Raw genomic sequence first — 22799 nt, 5'->3', positions numbered from 1 at the left:
GAACAGAGAATAGAAATGGCAGCCTGGGAGCCAGGGGAGGGCAGGGGGCCCTTCCTAGGGCTCTCTCAGGGCTCAGCTGCCCCCAGCTCAGACCCTCCCTGAAGCTGCTGGGGATGCACCTCACGTTGCCTCCTTCCGGAGGCCTCTCTCTGTCCCACTTCCTGGGGCCTCATTAATTCCTCCCCACCTCACCCCGTGAGAAAGCAGGTCTGTGCTGAGTCTGGCCCAGGCCCAGAGCTGGGTATGAGTGTGCCACTGGCTAGTTTGGGAGGCAGGGGGTGGGGTGAGTGGTGGACTTGCCCTATCCCCACCCTCATCCCAGACAAGATGGGAGGCCTCCATCACTGTCCATGTTCTGGTTCCTACCTTACTTTCCAGGAATTCAGGGACCATGGAGACCAAGAATAGAAAACACAGCTCGTCTTATGTATAATATTTATAAAAGAGGGCTGCCAGCCTCCCCACCCTGTCCCAGTGTGGCCACTGGGGTCTTTGGCTCCCGGGGGCAGACCACTCTGGGCCTCGGCCTCTCTCTTCTCTCAGCAATGGAATGTGAGCTGTGGCCCAGGCTTGTGGCAGGGGGAGTCCCAGCCTCCCCAGGACTGGTGAAGGGACAAGGTAGGGGTCTCTTGGGGGGTACCTACACCAGCCCACCCTCAGCAGAATCTGCTGGCCCCAGCTATGGGGTATGGGAGGGTGTCATCCTGTGAAGGGGATGGGAGAAGGGTATCTAAGGGCCCAAGTGTCTGAAAAGGGGATAAAAGAGGGGAAAACAAGTGGGCTGGGGGAGATGAGGCCCCAGGAAGCAGATCGTGGCCTAGCAGCAGGGTAGGGGGATGGCTACAGGCCGGATATCAGCTCTGTTTGTCCCTTCCGGCTGTGTCCCCTCAGGAGGCAGCTGCTGGGCCCAGTGCATGCATCTGTACAAGGAGGGAATGAGGGGCTTGGGTAGGATCTAAGGCCACAGCCCCACCCTACTCCCAGTTCAGGAAGCCCCTGCAGCTCCGGAGCCCAGTGGGGTAGTGGCCCAAAGGCCTTGGTCCTGGCTCTTGAACAAAAACCTTCCACAGAAGGACATGGGGCTGGCTGAATGCCACGGTGTTAATCGCATCTTTCTCCTCCCCTGACTGGCCACTGGATGGGAGCAGGAGCTGGAGAGTCTGGGCAGGGCTGCTGGGGTGAGTAGACAGAGCAGGATGAGGGTCACCCTAGTGGTTTCCTCCATGCCGGCTGGTCCCTGAGGCCCAGTCAATGATGATGAAGCTCAAGCTCATGGTCATCAGCAAGAAGCCAAGCACAGCAAAACACAGGGCCTGCGGGATCAGAAGTCAGGGTCAGGTCCGAGGTTAGGGCAGCTCCCTCAGCCCCATACCATTCCACCAGCCTCCAGGCCCCTCGAACCAGGACTTTGGGGGTGGATCTTGCAGGCTCCTTCTCCATGGGCATGATTCGGAAGTAGAAGATGGCAGGGAAGATGAAGATGAGGCACGGGGCAGATGTGGCACCTGCAAAGAACAAGACATGGCCACTGCTGGCTCATATTCACCTACTGACTAAGGTTTGGGGGTGGACTCTTCAATGAGATCAAACATTCCTTGTTGAGGGAGTTTCATGTTGAGACCACTGGGGAGTTCTGCCTGATTCTGGGAAGCCCACCAGCCTCTCCCCCTAGTTCTCCATCCACAAGGATGGAAGGCTGCTGATGTCGGTGTCAGAAGAATGTCAGCCAATGAAGCTAGCAATAAGGAAAGGCAAGTCAAGAGGTGGAGAGAGATGAGGGCTTAAGGGTATTGGGCTCCAGGATACAGCTATACTTGAAGGCTTCTCTGTTATTTGAGCCAGTGGATTCCTTTCTGCTTAATGCATTTTGGGTTGGATATCAGACAGAGAGAACCAAGAGTCCTGTCTGTGATACCCATGATACTCAGCCCCCAGGTCTGTTTGTCAGTCCTGGCAGAGTTTGTTAGTCCTCTGAGTTGGGTCACCCCAAAGATATTTCAGAATTGTCTGCTCTACCAACTGAGAGCCCCATCTGGAATGAGGCAGTGGATACAGTGTCAAACTTGGAATCCCGTGATCCTGGGGCTGAATCAAGCCCAAGGCTCCTATTTACCAGCCGTGTGGCTCTGCTGCTCCTTTAGCCACTCTGAACTTTAGTTTCCTCACATGTGAAATGTGCACAAGACCCAGTCAGCTCCTTTGAGGAGGCCTCTAATCCTGGGGTCCACCCCTGTACTCCAGGAAGGGGGAACTAACTCACTGCTTCTGAGCCCTGAAAAGGGATTAGAATATAGCCTAAGGACAAAAGCTCAGATGGGAGGCCAAACTGTGCACATGGGCCACTGCACTTAATATAGGGTGAAAGCTCAGGAATCTGCCAGGATTTGCAGAGGTGAACTTCTCTGGGGAATGCCCTATGTCCACAACAGGGCCAGACCCTCACCGATGACTCCAAAGATGCCCAGGATGTTGGGGGCAAAGATGACCAGCAGGTTGATACAAGTGAGCAGGCTAAAGGCAATGACCACGTGCCGCAGCCAGCTGAACTCCTGGTTTGGAAATAGCATCTGCTGGATGGCACGGCGCACCTGGGGGACAGGTGGGAAGAATCATCAGCCTGTTGGCTCCATCAGCCCCTCCCGCCACTGGTCTGGTCACCTGCCCACCAGCTCACCGGGAACAGAACGATGGGCACTGTGAGGGTGACTGCTGTCAGCACGGCCACGCGCACACACAGGATCAGCACATCGAACGGGTCCACCTTGCTGTAGGTGTGCAGAAGCTCCGACTCCACCCGGTCTGTGGCAGGCAGGGAGGGTGGTCAGCAGGTGGCCCCAGGAAGGAGGTGGGATCTGAGCTGCCTGGGGGACCCTGACACTGTGGGGATCGGCATGCAGACTCATCTCCACAGCGGCAGGGCACAGATGGGCACCACACACCTCGGTATGCAGGGCACCATGGCCACAACCAGCAACTTCCCCCTAGCCTGGCCTCAGCCTCTGCCCATCTGTGCAGCCGTACCATAGAAGGAGAGGTAGCCGAAGAGGGCAGCCAGGAAGTACATAACGTACATGACGGCGATGGACAGGTTGGAGATGTGCTGCATCTTCTTCTTAGAGGGGCTGTGGGTAAGTGGGGGACAGGTGCTGGTGACAAACCGGGTGACCCCATGTGCCCCAAGGTCTCTCTGGCACCATACTTTCACCATTCAGCAGCCAACGGAGTCTCCTTCTTGCCCCTAATTTCCTCTCATGGCTGCCACAAGATCTTAGATAAAGTGACTTGGCTTCCGTCACCCCACCCCCCCACATTTAGGACCACATCCATTCTCCCCAGACCAGCTCAGGGCAGCCTTGCCCCTGCTCCCAGCCAGACACCTACTCCTTAAGCTCTGTATAGATGGGCAGCACCTCGGGGTGGCAGACGAAGGCGAAGGCCATGATGGGGATGGTGTATGCTGTCTGGGGAAACATGTGGCTGTGTCAAGGCAGTCCCCCACTGTCACCAGCCCCCGCCCCGCCCTGGCCTGTTGGAACCTGTGAGTTGAGTGTGAAGTAGCTGGGGGTGCAGAAGGCTGCAGCCTCAGTCTCGACCTGCAGCTGCACCTTCTCCTCCATGACCTCCACATGGCTGAAGTTGCCCGTGGTGTTGCTGAAGTTGGGAGGCAGTGGGCAGGGCACGTGGAACTTTTTGTAGATGACCTGGAGTGGAGAGGGATGAGGGTGTCAGAGCCAGGTGGGCTGCCTGGGAAGTCACCATAAAGCCATATCTAGATCAGGACCGGGGGAACTGCCTTCTGGCCCAGGCTTCCCAGAGAGACCTGCCCCCTTCTGTTGACAGGGAACTCCCCCGGGAGACCCGCCACCCCCTTTATCAGCTAACATGGAGGGGTGAACTCACTGCGATTAGGAAGAACACCATGCAACTGAGAGAGAAGCCACTGGAGTAGCCCAGGTAGCCTGCAGAGTGGAGGGGCACTGTGAGATCGGGAGTCCTCCCATGTGTGCCTCCAATATCCCCTCCAAGGCTCTGACCCTGCCACACTCACCAAGCTGCCGCATCAGTGCCAGGGGCAGGATGACAATGACAGAGACAAGGATCACCAGGTAGTTCCCGTTCATGTACCAGTCCCTGCAGGGACGGGAGTGGGGAGCCAGGGTCAGAATCCATTCAGCCTGGGATGGGGCTCCTGCCTCCCTCTGCTGGAGTCACCAGTGGTGCCACTGAGTGACATCTGAAGAATGTTTGTCAACAGCTCTGAGTCTTACTTTCCCCATCTGCAAATTGGGCGTGCCCTTGGCACTCTCCTTCAGGATGATGTGAACTAAGGTTCCAGCTTGGCACACAGCTCATGCTCGAGACCCTCTTGATTATAGGCACTGCTGTTGCTTCTCTCAGGACACAGGCCTGGGCCCAGCCTTTGGAGGGAGGTGTGTGGGAGGAAGGGAGCTGGCTGTAGAGGGAGGTGGTGTTTTCCACAGGGGTTTCAGGCACTTGCAATAACTGGAGCCCCTTGCGGTTCCTTTTGGCATCTGGGCCTTGCCTCATCCTGCCCCCTCCTCTGCCCACCAGGAATGGATATGGGGCACAAGGGAACAAGGGTATAAGGGCCAGGACTGTCCTCAAAGGCAAGCCCCGAAGCCAACTCCTTGGGAAAGACCCAGGGCCCCCCAGGGGCAAAATACCAGCTCTCCCTCTTTTCAGAGCTGCTCTCAACCTCCCAGTCCCTTTGCTTGCTCAGAGCGGGGGATGTCAAGAGCAGGGCCTGGCTGTGTCTCCTCTGTCCCACAAAACATGTTTGATGCCCAGTCAATGCTGGCTAAAGTGATAGGCAACTGGGACACCTGGGCTTAATCTCTTGGTGGGGGGGCAACTCCATGGTCAGGAATAGTAGGCGCTTAGAGCTAAGCCTGAGGCTCCCATGCTCACACGCTGAGTCCGGGGTGAGGAGGGGCCTGGCTTCCTCAGCTGCACCTTGCCCCTAGCCCCACATGTCCCTTCCAGAGGCAGGGGGACCCCTAGGTGCTTCCCAAGTGAATGCTGGCTCTGCTGGCAACTCCCCCTCCAGCAGCCACTTGTCTGCTCTGTCTTGTCTCTCCCACTAGCCCAGCCTGGGCCCCCTACCCTCACCCAGCCCCAGCCCACCCCACCCCACCCCTCCTCACTGCACCTCACCCCTCCCCTCCCCACCCCAGGGCTCACGAGGTTTTCTCCTCCAGATTCAGGAAGGTCTGTATGACAAGTGGCAGCTCAGACTTGATGATGTACAGGTAACTGGACATGGCTGTGGGAAGAGGGGCAGGCAGGCGCTGGGGTCAGCCCAACCAGCTAGCTTGTGGAGCTGTCCACTCACTAACTACCTGCCCCTGCCCACTGCTCTCACCTCCGATGTTCTGTAGTGTGATGGCCAGGGCCGCTGCCAACTTTCCTGGGGTCCCAAAGGCACGGTAGCCCAGCTGCTCATAGGCACGAATGCCTATGGGAGCAGGGCCAAGAAGTCAGGAGTTTGCCCCAGTTTACCCACCAGCTCCCGCCCATTCCAGGCTGGCATGAAACTCACCCACGACCCCTGAGGACTTGAGTAGCAGGTGGATGGAATAGCTGGAGAGCAAGGCGACAGCTGTCAACAGGAACCTGGGGACACATGGCAAGATGAAAGAAAAAGAGGCCACCTGGGGCTCCCCTGGCTCACAGAGAGTGAGGGGCTCTGGGAGGCCAGGGGGTGGAGGGTCTGTGACCTGGGTATGTGGACTCCCAACAGGTATAGATGCAAGCTCAGCAGGCCCCAGGGGTGATGAACACCACCTCGTTTGATTCGGGTGGGACACACCCCAGAAGGGGCCCTCTGGGTCAACAGTGTCCCTGTGACTGCCCTCTAAGCACCTCCTTCTCTCAAGTCCATGGAACAAACACGTTTTCCATCCTGGCTTCAGGGCAGAGCCCCCAGGCAAAGGACACGTGTGCTCACACAAGGCCTGGCTGTGGGGCCTGGCCATCACGTGTAAGGTGACAGAAGGACAGTCTCTGGCCTGTAAGGCCAGCCTGTGTCGTGACCTCAGTGGGTTTACTGGGCAGTGAGGTATATTTGTTTGGCTGTGGAGATTTTTTTCAGCCGTGGTTTGTTAGTGTAAGAAGTGCCCACCCATTGCAGTCTGGGCGCTGGGACAGGGAACTGGCAGGTCCCGGGAGGTCATGGTTGGTGGCTTGCTTAGGGCCCCTATCTTTAGAAGGTTCTCTGAGGGCACTCACAGGAAAAGGATAATGCCCGTATTGGCCATGGCATAGGCGAGTCCCAGGATGCCGCTGCCCATGATGGCGTTGCTGAGGTTGAACACTGACATCCCAAACGACGTCTTCCCCTCGAACTACAGGCACCAGAGTGGGATGGGGAGGGGTGGGAGGAGTCAGCAAGGCACAGGGGCATCGTGGTGTCCCCCTGACTGCCCCTCAGCTTCCTGCTGCTGCCAGAGACCACTTCATTACTGCATCTAAGCATCCCACAGTGCCCCCCTACAACCCGTTGCTGCCCCACTCACGTCGGTGAAGTGTGGCTCCTTGCTGGGACTTTTCTGTAGGAAGCTCTTGCCCTCAATACAGCTCCGTGTGGGGTCCTCGACTCTGCAGGCACAGGTCAGGGTGGGTGGCTCTGCTCCAGCCCTTTGCTCTGTTACCCCTGCCCTGTCTTGAGCCACCACTGGGTCCCTCTTGTACTCACCTCTGGTTGCATGCCATGGGGGTGATGACTGGGAGCAGCCCCTCTGAGTGTTTGCCATTGGGCACCAGTTCCACCATCTCTGTCTGCAAAGGCGCCTCCATGGTTCAGGGCACACCACCAGGAGCACTGGTCTCACACCAACAGCCAGATGTCTGCAGAGCAGCCAGGTTCCTCTGGTTAGCCCCATTACTTGGGCCTACAGCCCAGCCTCCTACATGAGGCCTGCAGCCATAGCACACCTCCAGGATGCCCACTTGGGACATACCCGCACATGCAGCTCTGCCTGCTGCCTCCCTGAGATCTGCCATTGGGGGAATCTAGCTTGGACACCTGAGTTCCCAGGACATTCTGATGGGACACCCTAGCCAGTACAATGCAACTTTTACATGCACACCAGTCCAGGCAAGCCCTTGGGGTCTCATCTGTGAAGTGAGGGTCATCTGGATGACCCAAGTTCAGAGCCCAGTGGCACCAGCATCCCCAGATGTTCAGTCTCAGGCCCCCATACTTCACTCTGGGTATGTACCCAGGACAGACTTCCCCTTCTTGACATTAGTACTGGGAGATGGTTTCCTACACTGGCCCCGTGTCCAGGGACCTCCTGGCCAACCTAGAATGGCACTGCCCAACGGCTGGAGGCCTCGGGAGAGGGTGAGGGCTGTGGGCCCTGTTCCCAGCCGCCCGGCGGGCACTGCTGGCAGCCAGAACAAAGAGCCCTCTGTGGGCTGAGAGCTGGCGCTGGGATCAGCAGGCGCAGAGGCTGTCCCCCCTCCCCAGAGCCAGGATGCCTGAGGCGGTGCTGGGTGGCTGGACACCTGGGCCCTTCCAGCCTGGCTGTGGCAAAGGGCCCTCGGGGGGCCTTCCAGGAAATGGGTGCTCCGGGGCCGGTTCTCTGTGCCACACATGCTTCACGCTCCAAACAGTCCTGGCCTCAGGGCCATGTTTTCTTCCAAGTCTTTCCTCTACTGCCAGGCAGTGAACCCCCCCAACCCTCAGGGGCCTGCTGTCCAGGAGTGGACCCTCTGAACAGACCCCATTTCCTAGGGTCCCAGGCCAGGAGCTCAGGCCCTTGGCCAGCTCTAGAGAAGCCTGGGTCACCAGATAAGTCTCCTTTCTCTGCTTTCAGGGCTTGGCTCTGCTGGGCCTCAAAGGAAACAGCTCCCCTTCCCCCAGCACCCCTGCCCACTTCCCAGACAACTCACTGGCCCCTCTCCCATCACTGGGTCCAGGAATTGCCTACTTCATACCCAGAGGTGGCTGGGCATAGTGTCCCCAGGTTCCGTAAGGACACCCCAAAGGCCAAACTGGCCAGCAGGAGAGATGAGGCCAGAGTGGAGACCAGGGAGGGGGCAGCCTTGCCAGGCAGGATAGCCAGAGCTGGGTGCTGAAGCTGTGGTGCCCTCTCTGTTGGGGAACCCTGAATTCTGCCCTGAATCCCCCATCCCCACTCTGGTCCCTGATGATCTCAGGTCTGCCCTTGAATCTGGAGCACTGGGGGACTCAAAGCCCTGAGTCCCCAGACACTCAGGGCTAGGGGTGAACAGGAGAGGCTGGGCTCAGGCCTCAGGCCTGGTGTCCCCAGAAGCAGCAGAGGTCACAGCAGCCTCTGGTCTCTCTGGTCAGAGGACTCCTTCCCTGCATTGTCCCAGGCAGCCCCAGGCCAGAGTTCAAATTTTGGCACCTGGGCCCTGGAGACTCCATACTTGGCACTCCTGCATCCCCCAAACCTGCCTCTCCTTCTGATGCCAGCATCCTATCTCCTCTCCTCCAAGCCCCACCCACTCATGACCAAAACAATGTTAGCATCTCTTCTTGAGCCCTCTCCCTGTTCCCAGAGTTCCCTAGATCTGCCTGTCCTGATGTCCCTGCCCTGAACCTTGCCATTAGCATCCCTCCAAGGGTCCCAGCTGGGTATGAGATGCCAGTGCTGGCATCCAGAGCTACTCCAGAGTCCCCCCTCCACTCCACATTCAGCTGGGGCTGCCCTCTCTTGGCCCCCTACCCTGGGCAGGCTGGGACAGGCCCTCAGAGTGTGCTGAGCTGGCAACCTGGACAAAGCACCCTTCTCTGCCCTAATATCCTTCCCTAGCAGCCAGGCACTCCCTCCAGGGAGACCACAGTCTGTGGCATGGGCTGCGGGAAGTGTCTGAGGTCTGAGTTCCAGGATCCCCCCCTGCAGGAGCTGGGCCTAGACATTGGGACCTGGTGGCTATTACTCAATCATGACCAGTCATTTCTGGGTCTTGGGCTGGGGCCTGACATCCCAGAAAGGATATAGAATATCTCTCCTCAAGTGACCTCCAGCCTGGAAGAGACAAACCCCCCAAATAGCACCCTCGTCAATACCCTATGGCTCCTGCTGCAACTGAGTGTGAGCCACAGAGTGCTGGGTCTCAAAAAAGAGGACAGGGGGCCTCAAATCCTGAAGGAGGTGATGAAGCCAGTCCTACAATTCCAGTAGGCACCCTGGGGTGTCAAACAGGAAAGAGTGCACCAGGCAGAGAGCACAGCATAGGCAGAGGCCCTGAGGTGCAGTACCAGGCAGGCTGTGAGAGTGGAGGGAAGGTTCTGTGGCTACAGACAAACCTGATAGAGCCGTAAAGGCCAGGTCTAGGAGTCTGGACTTCGGTCCAGGGCAGGGAGGAGGGCGGAGGGGCCAGGGTGAGGATTAGCGCTAGCCTGGCATGCAGCCCCCAGCCATTCCCTGAGGCTGCCAGCCCATTTTCGACAGCTCCTACCCCTTGGCCCGTGGCCTCCCAGGCTCGTTTGTATCAGGGAGTCAGGGTAAACTCTGAGAACTGCCCCGCATAAAAAAGGCTGCCAGCAGAGCCTGATCCCCTGCGGTGAAAGCCCAGAGTAGATCCTCTAGCACTGGGCTTGGCTCTGCCTTACCATGTGACTAGGGGCAGGGTACCCCTCCACTCAGGACCTCAGCGTTTCCCTCCACCGCCATTCTCTAGGGGGTCCTGTGAGGCTTGGCCAAAGCTGGAGATGAATGAGGAGCCTTCCTGCCCAGGGTAGGCCATGGGTACCCAGAGAGTAGCGAGGTGCTAGGATGGGAAGATCACAGTGACCTTGGGCAGGTCATCAAAATGGCATCTTTCATGGATGCAGTAAATCAATGGCCCAGGCCATTGTCCTGGGACCTATTTGCTTTCCTGGGAGATACGGGCCAGGAGGGGCCAGGAGCCACAGGGGTGACACAGCAGGTAACACCCACCCACACGGACATCACCGGGTGAGAATTCATCAGGCACACCTCGGTGGGTGTTGAGTTTGGCTAATTAAAGATTTTGAGGCCCAGGAATCCAGGACACCTCAAGACGGCTGATGCAAGCAGCTATAGGAAACACAGCTCTCTGTCCAGTGATCAAGGTCCTTGGAGTCCCCAGAACTCTGAGCCTTGCTTTCCTTCCCCATGCTCAGGAACATAAGTGGGTATGGGTCTGCAGTAGTGAGCTGGTGACAGGGAGGCCTCACACTCTTCTTTCCTTCGTGGCCACTTGCACCAGTGGGGCAGAGACCACTTGGAGCTTACTGCTAAGGCCCAGGCTTCCTAACCTCAGCCGAGATCTAGAGGAGAGACAGCTGGCCTGGCTTGAGGGTCCATCGTGATTATCCTTGGGGGCTCAAGGGTAAGGGCTGCCCCCAGTTCCAGCTCAGCTCATTTTTACCACTCCCTTCCTGGCTGAGACAGGGTGCCCACCTCCTAAGGCTGGTACCCAACTGGACAGCTACCCCTCTGTCCTCCTGCTCCTCCAGGCTTCAGAGGGAAGATGGAAGATCCCCCTCTCCTAGGACAAGCCGTTAGTAAGGGAGGAAGCCAAATCCAATGGAGACATTTGGACTGTATGTTCTCAAGGCACAGCCACAGGAATCAGTGGTATCTGATTGCTGAGGTCAGGGGTCTAGGGACAGAGCAAGTGGGAGGAGGGTGTTAGAACAGGGAAAAGACACCTTTTACCCTCCTCCAGACCCACGTCTCCAGATTTTGACCCCGGTAGATTCCAGTCCGCCCTCTGCCACATCCTCCTCAACAACACCACAATGCAAGTGGCCAGTGTGTGGACAATACTGGGCTAATACTGAAGAGGTGACATGTAGAAGGGGGCACATCCAGGGGAAGCCAGATGGGCCAGAGAACTGATCTACTGACCACGTTAATCCCTCATCCCCCAGCTCCCTGGCCCTGGGATCTCAGGTCTGTGTCTGTGTTCTGGGCATCCGGAGGTGTCTAGGAGGATCTGAGAGGCCCAGCTGGGGCCGGAAGGTAGACTTTCCTGTGGCTGGGTACATTTTCTAACAGCTACTTGTAGTCAGGCCTAATCTTAGGCACCTCGGCCTCCCTTCCCACCCATCCCTGGACCCTCCTTGCTCAGGCTGCCCCTGCTAGAGGTTGTAGCCAGAAGCGCTTGGTTCACGAGTGGGCTAGAGCAGCAGCAGCCCCCACCTCCCTCATTGTCAGCCTGCTGAGAAGGACGTGCGGCTGAGGCCCAGCTGAGGAAAAGGACAGGACATCACGTGACTGTGGCCCCCCAGGGGGAGGGGAGACCCTACGCCAGGCAGCCCATTCTCTTCCCTGCTGACCCGGAATCCCCTGGAGGAGACCAAATATTTGGACAGCCGGACTTCTGGCCCCAAAGAAAGCTGGAGCACAGGCCTCGGGCAGTTCTGGACTCATCAGAGAGTCCGATGGGGGGCTAAAGTCAAGGTCGGCCTGGAGGAGGGGTGATATCCAACATCAGGAAGAAGAGGCAGTGGGTGGGAAGAGAGATAGGGAGCGAACAGGGAGAGAAAACATTATCTCCATGCATCCATGCATACTGATCCATACAGAGAGACAGACAGATAGACAGAGACACAGAGGCCCAGGGAGACAGGGAAATGCAGATGCACACAGAGGGACAGACAGAAAACACACAGACAAAAATCAGATGCAGATAGGCAGATAGACATTCAGACAGGGAGACAGAGAGCTACAGAGACAACCAGGGAGGTGAGAAACAGAGTGAGTGCCCAGTCAGAGATGGCCAAATGGAGGAAGAGACAGCTGCAAGGCCAGGAGTGGTGGCTCACGCCTGTAATCCCACCACTTTGGGAGGCTGAGGTGGGTGGATCACCCGAGCCCCGGAGTGCACCACCAGCCTGGCCAACATTGTGAAACCCCATCTCTACTAAAAATACAAAAATTAGCTGAGCATGGTAGTGGGTGCCTATAATCCCAGCTACTCAGGAGGCTGAGGGAGGAGAATCGCTTGAACCTGGGAGGCAGGGGCTGCAGTAAGCCAAGATCGCGCCACTGTCAGCCTGGGTGACAGAGCAAAACCCTGTCTCAAAAATAAAAAAGAGACAGCTGAAGAAAAAGAGAACCCTGGAAAGAGGGAGAAGGGGAGAAGGAGCCAGGGGCCCAGGTGAGGGGGCAGTCGGTCCAATGGGCACTGCAGAGATGGCCAGGGAGAACCCTGAAGGACCCGACAAAAAGGCTGCTGCTCCTCCAGGTCCCCACAGAGCAGGTTTATGCCCCTACTGGCCAGGTGCTATGACACCCAGAAGGTGGGGATGAGCCCATTGGGACCACAAAGCCAGGCCCAACTGGAAAGCTCAGAGATCCCTGATCCAGCACCCAGGACTTGTCTACCTGAGCAATGGAAAAGATGATGGACAGTCGGAGTGACCCCCATTCTTAGCAGTCCTGCACGTGTGCAGACGTGCTGGCTGGGAGGCTGTGTACAGGACGTGGCCCGCAGAGCGGAAATTCAAAACCAAGCCACCCCAGGCCACTGGCCGGAAAGCCCCTCCTGCCCAGCAGCTGGTCCTTCCCTTTGGCCCCCAGAAGCCCCGCCTGGTCCTCTGGAGCACCACCCTGTTCTCCTATGTCTGTCCTACCACCCAGAGTCAAAGGCCTACCCTTCACTCACTAGACAGCATACACAGGGCACACAGTAGGTGCTCAGCAAATGTTAAATGAATGGAATGGCTGGGTGCAGTGGCTTACATTTATAATTCCAGCACTTTGGGAGGCCAAGGCAGGCAGACTGCTTGAACTCAGGAGTCTGAGACCAGTCTGGGTAACATGGAGAAATCCTGTCTCTACCAAAAATACAAAAAAAAAAATTATCCAGGGTTGGTGTTGCACACCTAAGATCCCCGCTACTCAGAAAGCTCAGATGAGAGAATTGCTTGAGCCTGGGAGGCAGAGGTTGCAGTGAGATGAGATTGTGTCACTGCACTCCAGCCTGGGCAACAGAGTGAGACTCCATCTCAAAAAATGAAAAAAAATAAAAAAATAAATGAATGGAATGCATTTGAGGCCCTTGCAAGCCCTCTTACCTGCTACAAGTGAGGTCTGGTCCCTGGCCATGTCTGCACTAGAACATTCTCCCACCAGGTCCCACTTCCACTATGACTGCGCATTCCACCTAAGCTTTCTGTTCACAGAGATGCCAAAACTTCGCTCCCTGGTGGCCCACCCTGAGCCACGTCCCTCCAAATGTGTTTTCCTCTCAAACTGATTGCTTGTCCTTACACCCAGCCCAGACTTTCAGGGCGTGTCCAGTTCAGCTTAATATCCTTCCCTGATCCAACTCTGAGACCATGAACCACCCAGCCAGTCTTGTTGGGCCTCAGTTTCTCCATCTGTCCAGGGCTCCGAGGCTACTTGCTAGGGCAGTGGCACAAGGACAGGAGCAACCAGTTGTCATGGTCTGGCAACCTGGAGCCCTGGACTGGTGTGGGGACCATTTGTGACATGGGCCAAAAGAGCCAGCACACAATTAAGAGTGGCTTGAGAGGCCAGTGAAGACATGGGTCCCATGGGCCCAGGCAGAACAAAATTCTGAGATACACACTCTCACCTTCCCCAGAGGTTCAGCCCCCTGCTCCCAACATCAAGAAATGAGATTCCCATTTCTGGTTTCAGTCATTCCAGCCCTCTCAGAGATGTGCCAGGCTTGGCTTCTTCCAGTCCTGGTCCCTTCCGCCAGCAATGCTTCATGCAGGAAGGGTACCATGGCTGTGCCAAATTTCCCTCATTCAAAATGGAACCGTCCTTGGGTCTCTTTAGCTTTCTAGCCCGCAGACTGAGAGGCCTGAGGATTTGCTTCCTTTCCAGAAGGAAATGAGCCCCATCCCAGACCTTTTACAGAACAGGAAGGGGTGGAGGGTCCACAGGCCTTTTCCAGGGGTAGCTCTGTGGCTGGAGTCGGTCATGGAAGAAAGGACAGAGCTGGCAGGATGAAGGAAGGATGGGCATGAGTGGGATGTCCTCCATGATGTTCCCCAGGGCTTAAAAGCCTTTGACTTAGCCTTTCTCAGACCTGTTCAGGAGCCCATACCCGGACTCAGGACTCAGGTCCCCGTGGGGAAAAAGGGCGGGTCCCCGCAGGTCCCGCCCCAGCCTCCCCCTACCCGGGTGTAAACAAACGCACGCATTCGCTGTGGCCAATCGAAGAGGCCAAACGGGGAGAGGCGGGCTCTTGCAAACCAAGTCTTGGTTCCTTCTCTCTGCCCTGCGCTGCGCGGACTCTGCCTTACACCTTACCCCGCGCCAGGTGGGGAGGAGCTCGCAGGGCACCCTGGCCTCAGGTCAGGGAGCCACGCGCACCCTGGGCCCGCCGTGCCCGCTGGCTCCGCTGCAAATGGCACCGACTCTGGGACCAGCATGTACCCCGCGGCCCCGCAGGCGGCCCGGCCCGATCTGCCCTCAAGCCCTTGTCCAACGCAGCCGGGATAAATATACCCGGATTCCCAGCGTGCCAGCCCGGCAGCTCTGCCTGTCAGGCGCCCGTCGGGGCAGCGCTCCAGGGACTGGTCCCGGCCCCTCTTGAGTGCCCCCTCAGGCCTTCTCCAGTCTCCCCTGTGGGCCCTGCCTCAGGAAGCTTGTGGCTTGCAGCCTGAGCCCCCAACAAGGCGTCCTGTGGTCCCAGCCCTGGGTACCGCCGACCCGCTGTACCTCCCCGTCCTGCCAGGAGGCCCTAAGGGGATGACGTGTCCCTCCCGGTACACCTAGCGCCCTGCTCAAGCTCGGCGCTGAGTCCCGACTGGCGGGTCCCCAAGACCAGCGCCTGGAGCGCGCGGGGTTTTGGCTCGCCTGCCCGGGTCAGGATGGGAGAGGGGAGCTTCCCAGAGTCCGGCTATGGGCAGGAGGGGGGACAGTAGGGCTCGACCCACCCATGCCCTTGGGCGGGTTGGTGAACTCCCGAAGTGGTACCTGGCCTCACGGTTGGGCACGCGTGGCGCTCCGCTCGGGCCGTGAGGTCCGCTCTGCTCCCGGCTGAACTCAGGGCTGCAACAGCGACGACAGCGACTGGGGATGAAGGGCGCCCGGCCCCGCCCCCGGCCCGCCCCCCGCCCGCCAATCCCTGGAGGCCCGCGGGAGGAGGGGCTGGTCGGGAAGTGGTGGGGGCCGGGGCAGGCGGGGAGCGAAGGGGCGGCCGTCGCTCTAAGGAGCCCCTAAATGGGAGAGCAGAGCTGCAGGAGGGGCTCCGTTGAGCCTTGTGGGCGGAATGCTTCATCCAAAGCAGATTGTCGCTGAGGTCTGTCTGTGGGTGTCACCTTAACCCCTGAAACGCTCTGCCCACACCCCCCAAAGCCAGACGGGGAGCTTCAGCCAAGAGGACTGGCAGTGCATAGCCTCAGTGAGGGATGCTTGAATGGGGGACTTTCAGGCACACTCAGGCATCAGAATGCCTCTTCTACCTGCCTCCCTTTTCCTAACCAGGGGTGGGGTGGGGATGAGGGTGGGAGGGCTTCTTGTATCAATTCTGTTTCCATCCCAGATATTCAGAGGAGGCTGAGGCTGGAACAGAGAGGGCAGGGGCAGTGAGGTCAGGCATAAAGCGAGGCTTGGCTGGCTTGAGCCTCACGTGGGGCGCCCCCCTACCATGACCCACGTCCTTATTTCGAAGGTGTAGGAGGCAGCCGTCCACCTGCCCACAAGAAGGCGTCTGGGATTTGGTGCCCTGGGGAACAGGGGTTTTAGGATGGCCCCATTCTTGGCTGGGGGCTCCTATCTCACTCCTGCCTACTTTCCACACAGGGTCCTGGTGCTCAGCGGCGGGTGGTGGGTGTTAAGGTCCCAGGTTCAGCCACTGGGAAGCTGGGGGAAGACACTGAGCTTCAGGGTGAACTGGGGGGGTTCCCAGAACAGCTGTGCCCCTTGCTTCTCAGCCACTGGCTCTGATCCGATTAATCTCATGTCCTCTGCTGTTCCTATCCAAGCTGGTCTTCTCTGTGTCATGTCTGCCCAGCTTCCCAGTGTGGGGGAATGCCCTCAGAGGACATGCCTGACCCCTTCTCTGCCCTGGGCTGGGAGTAGGACTCCAGGATTCTCTCCTGCTGACTCACAGAATCACCACAGCCAAGCCCTGGCATACCTCAGTTTCCCTCTGTCACACAGAAATGGCTGTCTTTTTTCCCCTTCACCCATTCCAATGGCTGGAGGAATGGGTGAAGGGGAGGCTGTGAGCCCAGGTAGGGGGCTCAGCTCTGGCTGGCAGGGCTAGAGAGAAAGGCATTGGGATGGTGGCAACCCCTGAAAACTTTAAGCCACCTGAACTTGCTGGTAGCTGAAAAATGGGAAAGGGCTGCCTTCCATTCCTGGTATGGACTGATACCATCCCCAGATCAGAGCTCACCTTGATTGCCACCCTCCAAAATGGGATGGTTCTGTCTTGGGACAGAGCCATATAAAAGGGGTGCTGACTAGGGCCTCAGGCCTGCCTCCCACCTCGTACCCTCCCACCTGCAGACACCCTGGATGCTCACAGGAGCCATTTGCCAAGGGCTGATGGCTCCTACTGGCAGTTCCTGAGGGGTCAGGGCTGGCTCAAGGTCACCTGGCATGTGGGTGTTGGGGTCCTCAACCAGACTGGAGGAAGCAGGGGCTAGCTGGGCTTGGCTGCTGTGGGAGGCCCAGAGGCAGGTATGATGTGGGGTCCCTGGGTCAGGCCAGTTGTAGCCAGGCTGGGGGAGGGGTTGACTGTTTGTTGTTGCTAGGCCTGGGCCCCAGCCAGGGCAAACACAGCTCGGAGGCCTTTCCTGCCACCTGCCGAATCTCCCAGCCCAGCCTGTGGCCGGACAGCTGGACAGCTAGGATGTGGCTCTGAGAGCTGCTGGTCGCCTTCTCCCAGAGGCTGGAGGGAATGTCCATCCAAGCAACCCCAGGGTTGGGGGCAGCCTCATGGGGTAGAGGATAGGGGAAGCTTTATCCCAGACTTCAGCCCAGCCTCCACCTCCAATGCCCCATCACCACAAACTTAAACCCAGGCCCGAGAAGGTCTGCCAGACCCGTGAAGCAGAACTCAGGGTTTCAGGACCGCTCAGATCCTCCTTCCAGGCCCCAACAGCCCTTGGCTCTCCTTCTCTCTCTCTAGTCATGAACTCTCAGCCTCCAGATAGGCCATCTCTTCTCACCATGCCACCACCTCTGCTGACATGCTGTCCACACAGTGCCCCAAGACTGTCTCCAACAGTGATGCCCCATCTTTGCCTCCAACCTGGCCCTTCCAGAGCCCAGCATCTGTGCCCTCTGACTCCTCTGACCCCCTGCAACTCCTACCCCCACACCTGACTGGCCTCCCTCATATCCCCCCACCTGCTCCCAGCAGGCCTCTCCATCTCCCCTCAGCCCAGCTGGCCACACTGTACACATTCCCTCTTGTGCCTCTGCCCTCATGTTTCCCAGGGCTGAAGTTTTCCTACCCTGTCCCACCTCCTTGGCAAACTACTACTTGTCCTTCATCACCTGCATAGATTACCTCTGTGAACACTGCCTGAGACACCATGAAGAGCCAGCTAGTCCAACACTTACTGCTCTTGCCACCCTACCCACACAGCCATAGCCCCAGCCCCAGTGTCTCCAAGTGCTATCTCCAGGTGGTCTCAATGGAAAAGCACCTGCCAGGTTGGAGAGCACAGATCAAGGAGAGTCTGATGGAGAAGCAGCCCACGGACTTGCTCTGCAAGAGGAGGGAAGGCACACACCAGGGTGGGGAGGGAAGGGCACTCTGGATGGAGAAAGCAGCTGGGCCAGAGGGCAAGGAGCATGGGTGTCAGGCTAGCCCTAGTGGGCAGAGGGCTGTGTGCAGGGCAGCATGCTTCTTCTGGGCTCATGATCAGGGTTTTGAAATCCTCACAGGAAAAGGTGGTTCTCACCTCCACATTTCAGGGCTGTGTACCCACACCCCAGCTGCTGACTCTGCTCTGCTCAGTTTGGTGCCTGCAAGGCTCCTCTCTGGGCATGAATAGGGCTTTAGTGTCACAAGACAGGGTGTAGAAGTATGGAGGGGACCCATAGGTAACCCCCCTACCCAGCTCTTCCCCAGCCTGAGCCCCAGAGCTGGTGACCTCATGGCTAAGGCTTGGTCCCCACAGCGCTGACATGCCTGCCCTCTCTCTCCTGAGATCTGGCCCCCAGCTTCTCTGGCCACTGAAGCGGCTTAATGAGCCCTGGTCACATGGACTGTGCTACTGCCTGTGGGGAGGGCCTAAACCTCCAGTGGCCACCCAGCCAGGCCCTGACGTCAGCGGCATTAACCGTCCACCAGGCTTGTCTAATCTCTGGTAAGTGGCCTGGCCAGGCTAGTCCCGCTGGAGCCAGAGCTGAAGGCTGTGGGGGCCCTCAGGGGCACCTTGAGGTTGTAAGTCATGGATGGTAGTGGTTGGGGTGTCCACGGTAAGTGCCCCCCGACCTATAAGACTGGGGTGTGGCCACTATGCTGACTCTGGACCAGTGCTCTTTGATCCTCTGCCCTGGACTGTGAATCAGGCATCAGGTACCCATTGATCCTGCTCCTTAGGGTGTAATTACACTGGTGTGGTAAGCAGGGCCAAACAGGTTTCAGGCTGGGAGACTCAGGGCCCCTCCACACTTGCTAGCCACGGCCAGGCAACATCCCCAGCTCACAGGATCCAGGAGTACCGGCCCTGAATCCCAGGCCCCAGGGTCAGAACCACGTGTGTGATGGGACTCCCTGGAGGGCAGGGTCCAGCCCCTGCATGTTGGGCTCTTCTGTCCCCTGCCCAGGAAGGCTGGGGAGCCCATGAGCTTTCTGCCAAGACAAGGCAACTCTGGGGAAGGCACCACAGATTACCTCTCCTGATGCTTCCTCCCTCTCAAACCTACACTTTCAGCTCCTCAAGGCCTCCTATCTTGTGCCCACTACCTCCGTCACTATTCACATCCCACCTCACTCTAGCAAACTGTGTGGGGAGTGGGTCCTTAGTAGAGATGAACAGCTGTGGCTCAGCTGGGCCAACAGCACTCAGCAGGGGTCTTGCCCCACTGGCCAGAATCCCTGTGATGCCCAGGCTTCTGAACAGCGCCGAAATCACCGCCCACATGGGCATGGGACTCCCAACCCCATCCAGTGTTCTTCCTGTGCTCAGCCTGAGTGCCTTCATGCTCCCCTCTCCAGCCTCCCAGAGATTACAGTTCCCTACCACCTGGACATTGAGGATGCCACCTACACTCAGCTTTCTGCCCAGCACTGAGTATCAGTTGGCCTCCTGGGCATCTCCCCCAAGCACTGCTGGTCCTGCAAACTGAGCCCATCCAACAACCCTCCACAATACCAGCTTGGTGGGGGCATTGCCTGTGCTTGGTCAACCACTCAGACCCCAACCCCTGTCACTGAGCCTCTCATCTTGCAGCCTTGGGTCCTGTCGGATAATGGAGGCATAACCTATGCCTCATGGGGACCCCAGCCCCATTCCTCTCCTCCTCCACACTCACACTGGCTCCCAGGAAAAATATGTCCCCCTATATACATGTTTTAATGAAAAAAAATTTTTTTGAGACAGAGTCTTCCTCTGTTGTCCAGTGTATTGGCACAGTCTCACTGCAATCTGCCTCCAGGCTCCAGCAATTCACTTGCCTCAGCCTCCCGAGTAGCTGGAACTACAGGTGTGTGCAACCACGCCTGGCTAATTTTTCTGTTTTTAGTAGAGAGGGGGTTTCACTATGCTGGCCAGGCTGGTCTCGAACTCCTGACCTCAGGTAATCCTTCCCCCTCAGCCTCCCAAAGTGCTGGGATTACAGGCATGACCTACCATGCCCAGCCTTAGTGAAAATGTTTAATAATTATTTTTTCAAAAATCAGAATTAAAAAATATTATTGATGACTTTTGTCTCCATTAAAGCCAGGAAAATAGAATTATAAAAAATTCTGTTTAAGTTACAAATAAAATATTTAACCTTAAAATAATGTGACTTTTAACATACCTACTTTTTCAAGTTTTTCAACTATTTAATATTCTGGGTAAAAATTAGCCGTTAAAAATACATAAAACAGTTTAAAAGACAACACATAGAATGATTTAAAAAAATTGAACATCCTATCCCTAATAAGGAATTATTCTCCAGAATATGTAGAAAACCTCTCTAAGACTCAACAACATTAAAATAAGTCAATTCAAAAATGGGCAAAGGACTTGAATAGGCATTTCTCCAAAGAAGATATACAGATGGTTGATAAGCACAGGAAAAGCTATTCAACATCACTAAGCAGTAGGAAAATGCAAATCAAAACTACCATGAGATACTATTATTAAAAAAAAAAACAGGCGCAGTGGCTCACACCTGTAATCCCAACACTTTGGGAGGCTGAGGCACGTGGATCACCTGAGGTCAGGAGTTCGAGATCAGCCTAACCAATATGGTGAAACCTCGTCTCTACTGAAAATACAGAAATTGCGGCTGGATGCAGTGGCTCACGCCTGTAATCCAAGCACTTTGAGAGGCTGAGGCAGGCGGACCACCTGAGGTCGGGAGTTTGAGACCAGTCTGACCAACATGGAGAAATCCCTTGGGTTCTATTGGAGTAAAAAAAGAAATAAATAAACCCCATCTCTACTAAAAATACAAAATCAGTGGGGCATGGTGGCCCATGCCTGTAATCCTAGCTACTCAGGAGGCTGAAGCAGGAGAATCACTTGAACCCAGGAGGAAGGAGCTTGCTGTGAGCAGAGAATGCGCCATTGTACTCCAGCCTGGGCAACAAGGGTGAAACTCCATCTCAAAAAAAAAAAAAAAAAAAAAAAGATAAAATTAGCCGGGTGTGCTGTCATGCCACTGTGGTCTCTGCTGTTCAGGAAGCTGAGACAGGAGAAATGCTTGAACCTGGGTGATGAAGTTTGCAGTTAGCTGAGATTGCACCACTGCAGTCCAGCCAGGGTGACAGAGACTCTGCTCAAACAACAAAACAAAACACAATTCAGAAAATAAGAGTTCACAAGGATGTAGAGAAAGGTGGACCCCCTGTGCACTGTTGGTGGGAATGTAAAATGGTACAGCTGCTATGGAAATTGTTCCTAAAAATATTAAAAATAGGCCGGGTGCAGTGGCTCATGCCTATAATCCCAGCACTTTGGGAGGCCAAGGCGGGTGGATCACAAGGTCAAGAGATCGAAACCATCCTGGTCAACATGGTGAAACCCTGTCTCTACTAAAAATACAAAAATTAGCTGGGCATGGTTGTGCACGCCTGAAGTCCCAGCTACTCGGGAGGCTAAGGCAGGAGAATTGCTTGAACCCAGGAGGCGGAGGTTTCGGTGAGCCGAGATCGCACCATTGCACTCCAGCCTGGGTAACAAGAGCAAAACTCCGTCTAAAAAAAAAAAAAATATTAAAAATAGGCCAGGCACAGTAGCTCAAGGCTGTAATCCCAGCTCTTTGGGAGGCCAAGATGGTCGGATCACGAGGTCAAGAGATGGAGACCATCCTGACCAACATGGTGAAACCCCGTCTCTACTAAAAATATAAAAATTAGCTGGGCATGGTGGCACGTGCCTATAGTCCCAGCTACTCAGGAGGCTGAAGCAGGAGAATCACTTGAACCCAGGAGGCGGAGGTTGCAGTGAGCCAAGATCGTGCCACTGCACTCCAGCCTGGTGACAGACTGAGATTCAGTCTCAAAAAAAAAAAAAGGGATTCACCATATGATTTGCCAGTTCCATTTCTGTATATACACCCAAAATAATAGAAAACAGAGGTTGGTGGTGGGAGAGATATTTGTACACCCATGTTCATAGCAGCATTATTCACAATAACCAAAAGGCAGAAGCACTATTCATCAATAGATGAATGAATAAACAAAATGTGGAATATATACAATGGAATATTATTCAGCCTTAAAAAGGAAGAAGATTCTGGCCAGGCGTGGTGGCTCAAACCTGTGATCCCAGCACTTTGGGAGGATGATATGGGCAGATCACGAGGTTGGGAGTTTGAGACCAGCCTGGCCAACATGGTGAAACCCTGTCTCTACTAAAAACACAAAAATTAGCTGGGCATTGTGGTGGGCACCTGTAATCCAGCTACTTGGGAGGCTGAGACAGGAGAATCGCTTGAACCCAGGAGGCGGAGGTTGCAGTGAGCGGAGATTGCGCCACTGCACTCTAGCCTGGGCAACAGACCAAGACTCCGTCTCAAATAAATAAATTAATTAAATTAAATAAATTAGAAAAAAAAGGGAAGGAGATTTTGACACATGCTACATAGGGATAAACCTTGAAGACACGATGCTAAGTGAAATAAGCCTGTCACAAAAAGACAAAGACTACAGGGATCCACACATCTGAGGCACTTAGAGCAGTCACATTCACAGAGACAGAAAGTAGAATGGTGGGCGCCAGGAGCCAGGGGAAGGTAGGGATCGGGGGGTTATTGTTTCATAGGCACAGAGTTTCCATTTTACAAGAGGAAAGGCGTTCTGGAGATGAACAGCTATGGTGGTTTTACAACATTATGAATGTACTTAACACGGCCAAACTGTACACTGGCAAGTGGTTAAGATAGTAAACTTTTTGATACAAGTACTTTTAAAACTGGCACCAAAAAAAACCCTTAAAACATACATAGCAACAAATAGTTTCCTTTTGCTCCAAGCCCCAATATGTCTTAGCATGCCTCGCATGCCTCTGTTGGATACTCTGTTGGATTTTGATTTTGATATTTTGTTCTTTGGGGTTTTGCATTCATTTCGACTTTTTTTTTTTTTTTTTTTTTTTTTTTTTTTTTTAGATGGAGTTTCGCTCTTGTTACCCAGGCTGGAGTGCAACGGCGCGATCTCGGCTCACCACAACC

The 22799-nt window shown here is 55.8% G+C and overlaps 1 protein-coding gene across 2 annotated transcripts; it reads right to left on the bottom strand.

Annotated features, from left to right (window-relative positions):
• Window positions 1–421: 421 nt before the first annotated feature.
• SLC38A3 (solute carrier family 38 member 3) lies at window positions 422–15001 on the bottom strand. 2 transcript variants are annotated; one of them, XM_035275579.3, is made up of 16 exons: window positions 14885–15001; window positions 6716–6867; window positions 6537–6618; window positions 6250–6365; window positions 5561–5634; window positions 5384–5476; window positions 5203–5284; window positions 4049–4131; window positions 3901–3959; window positions 3537–3701; window positions 3382–3461; window positions 3022–3122; window positions 2675–2799; window positions 2444–2588; window positions 1402–1505; window positions 422–1313 (listed from the first exon to the last, which is right to left on the bottom strand). In XM_035275579.3, exons 2-16 carry the CDS (start codon window positions 6814–6816, stop codon window positions 1209–1211), a joined length of 1515 nt encoding a protein of 504 aa, XP_035131470.1. In that variant the 5' UTR covers window positions 6817–6867; window positions 14885–15001; the 3' UTR covers window positions 422–1208. The 2 variants fall into 2 exon arrangements, with proteins under 2 accessions (XP_035131470.1, XP_002758419.1); XM_002758373.6 differs by having other exon boundaries at window positions 14925–15001.
• Between the last annotated feature and the right edge of the window lie 7798 nt (window positions 15002–22799).

The sequence above is a fragment of the Callithrix jacchus genome, chromosome 15 (assembly GCF_049354715.1).
Source record: "Callithrix jacchus isolate 240 chromosome 15, calJac240_pri, whole genome shotgun sequence".
Taxonomy (NCBI): domain Eukaryota; kingdom Metazoa; phylum Chordata; class Mammalia; order Primates; family Cebidae; genus Callithrix; species Callithrix jacchus.
This window is presented reverse-complemented; position numbering and strand designations above follow the sequence as displayed.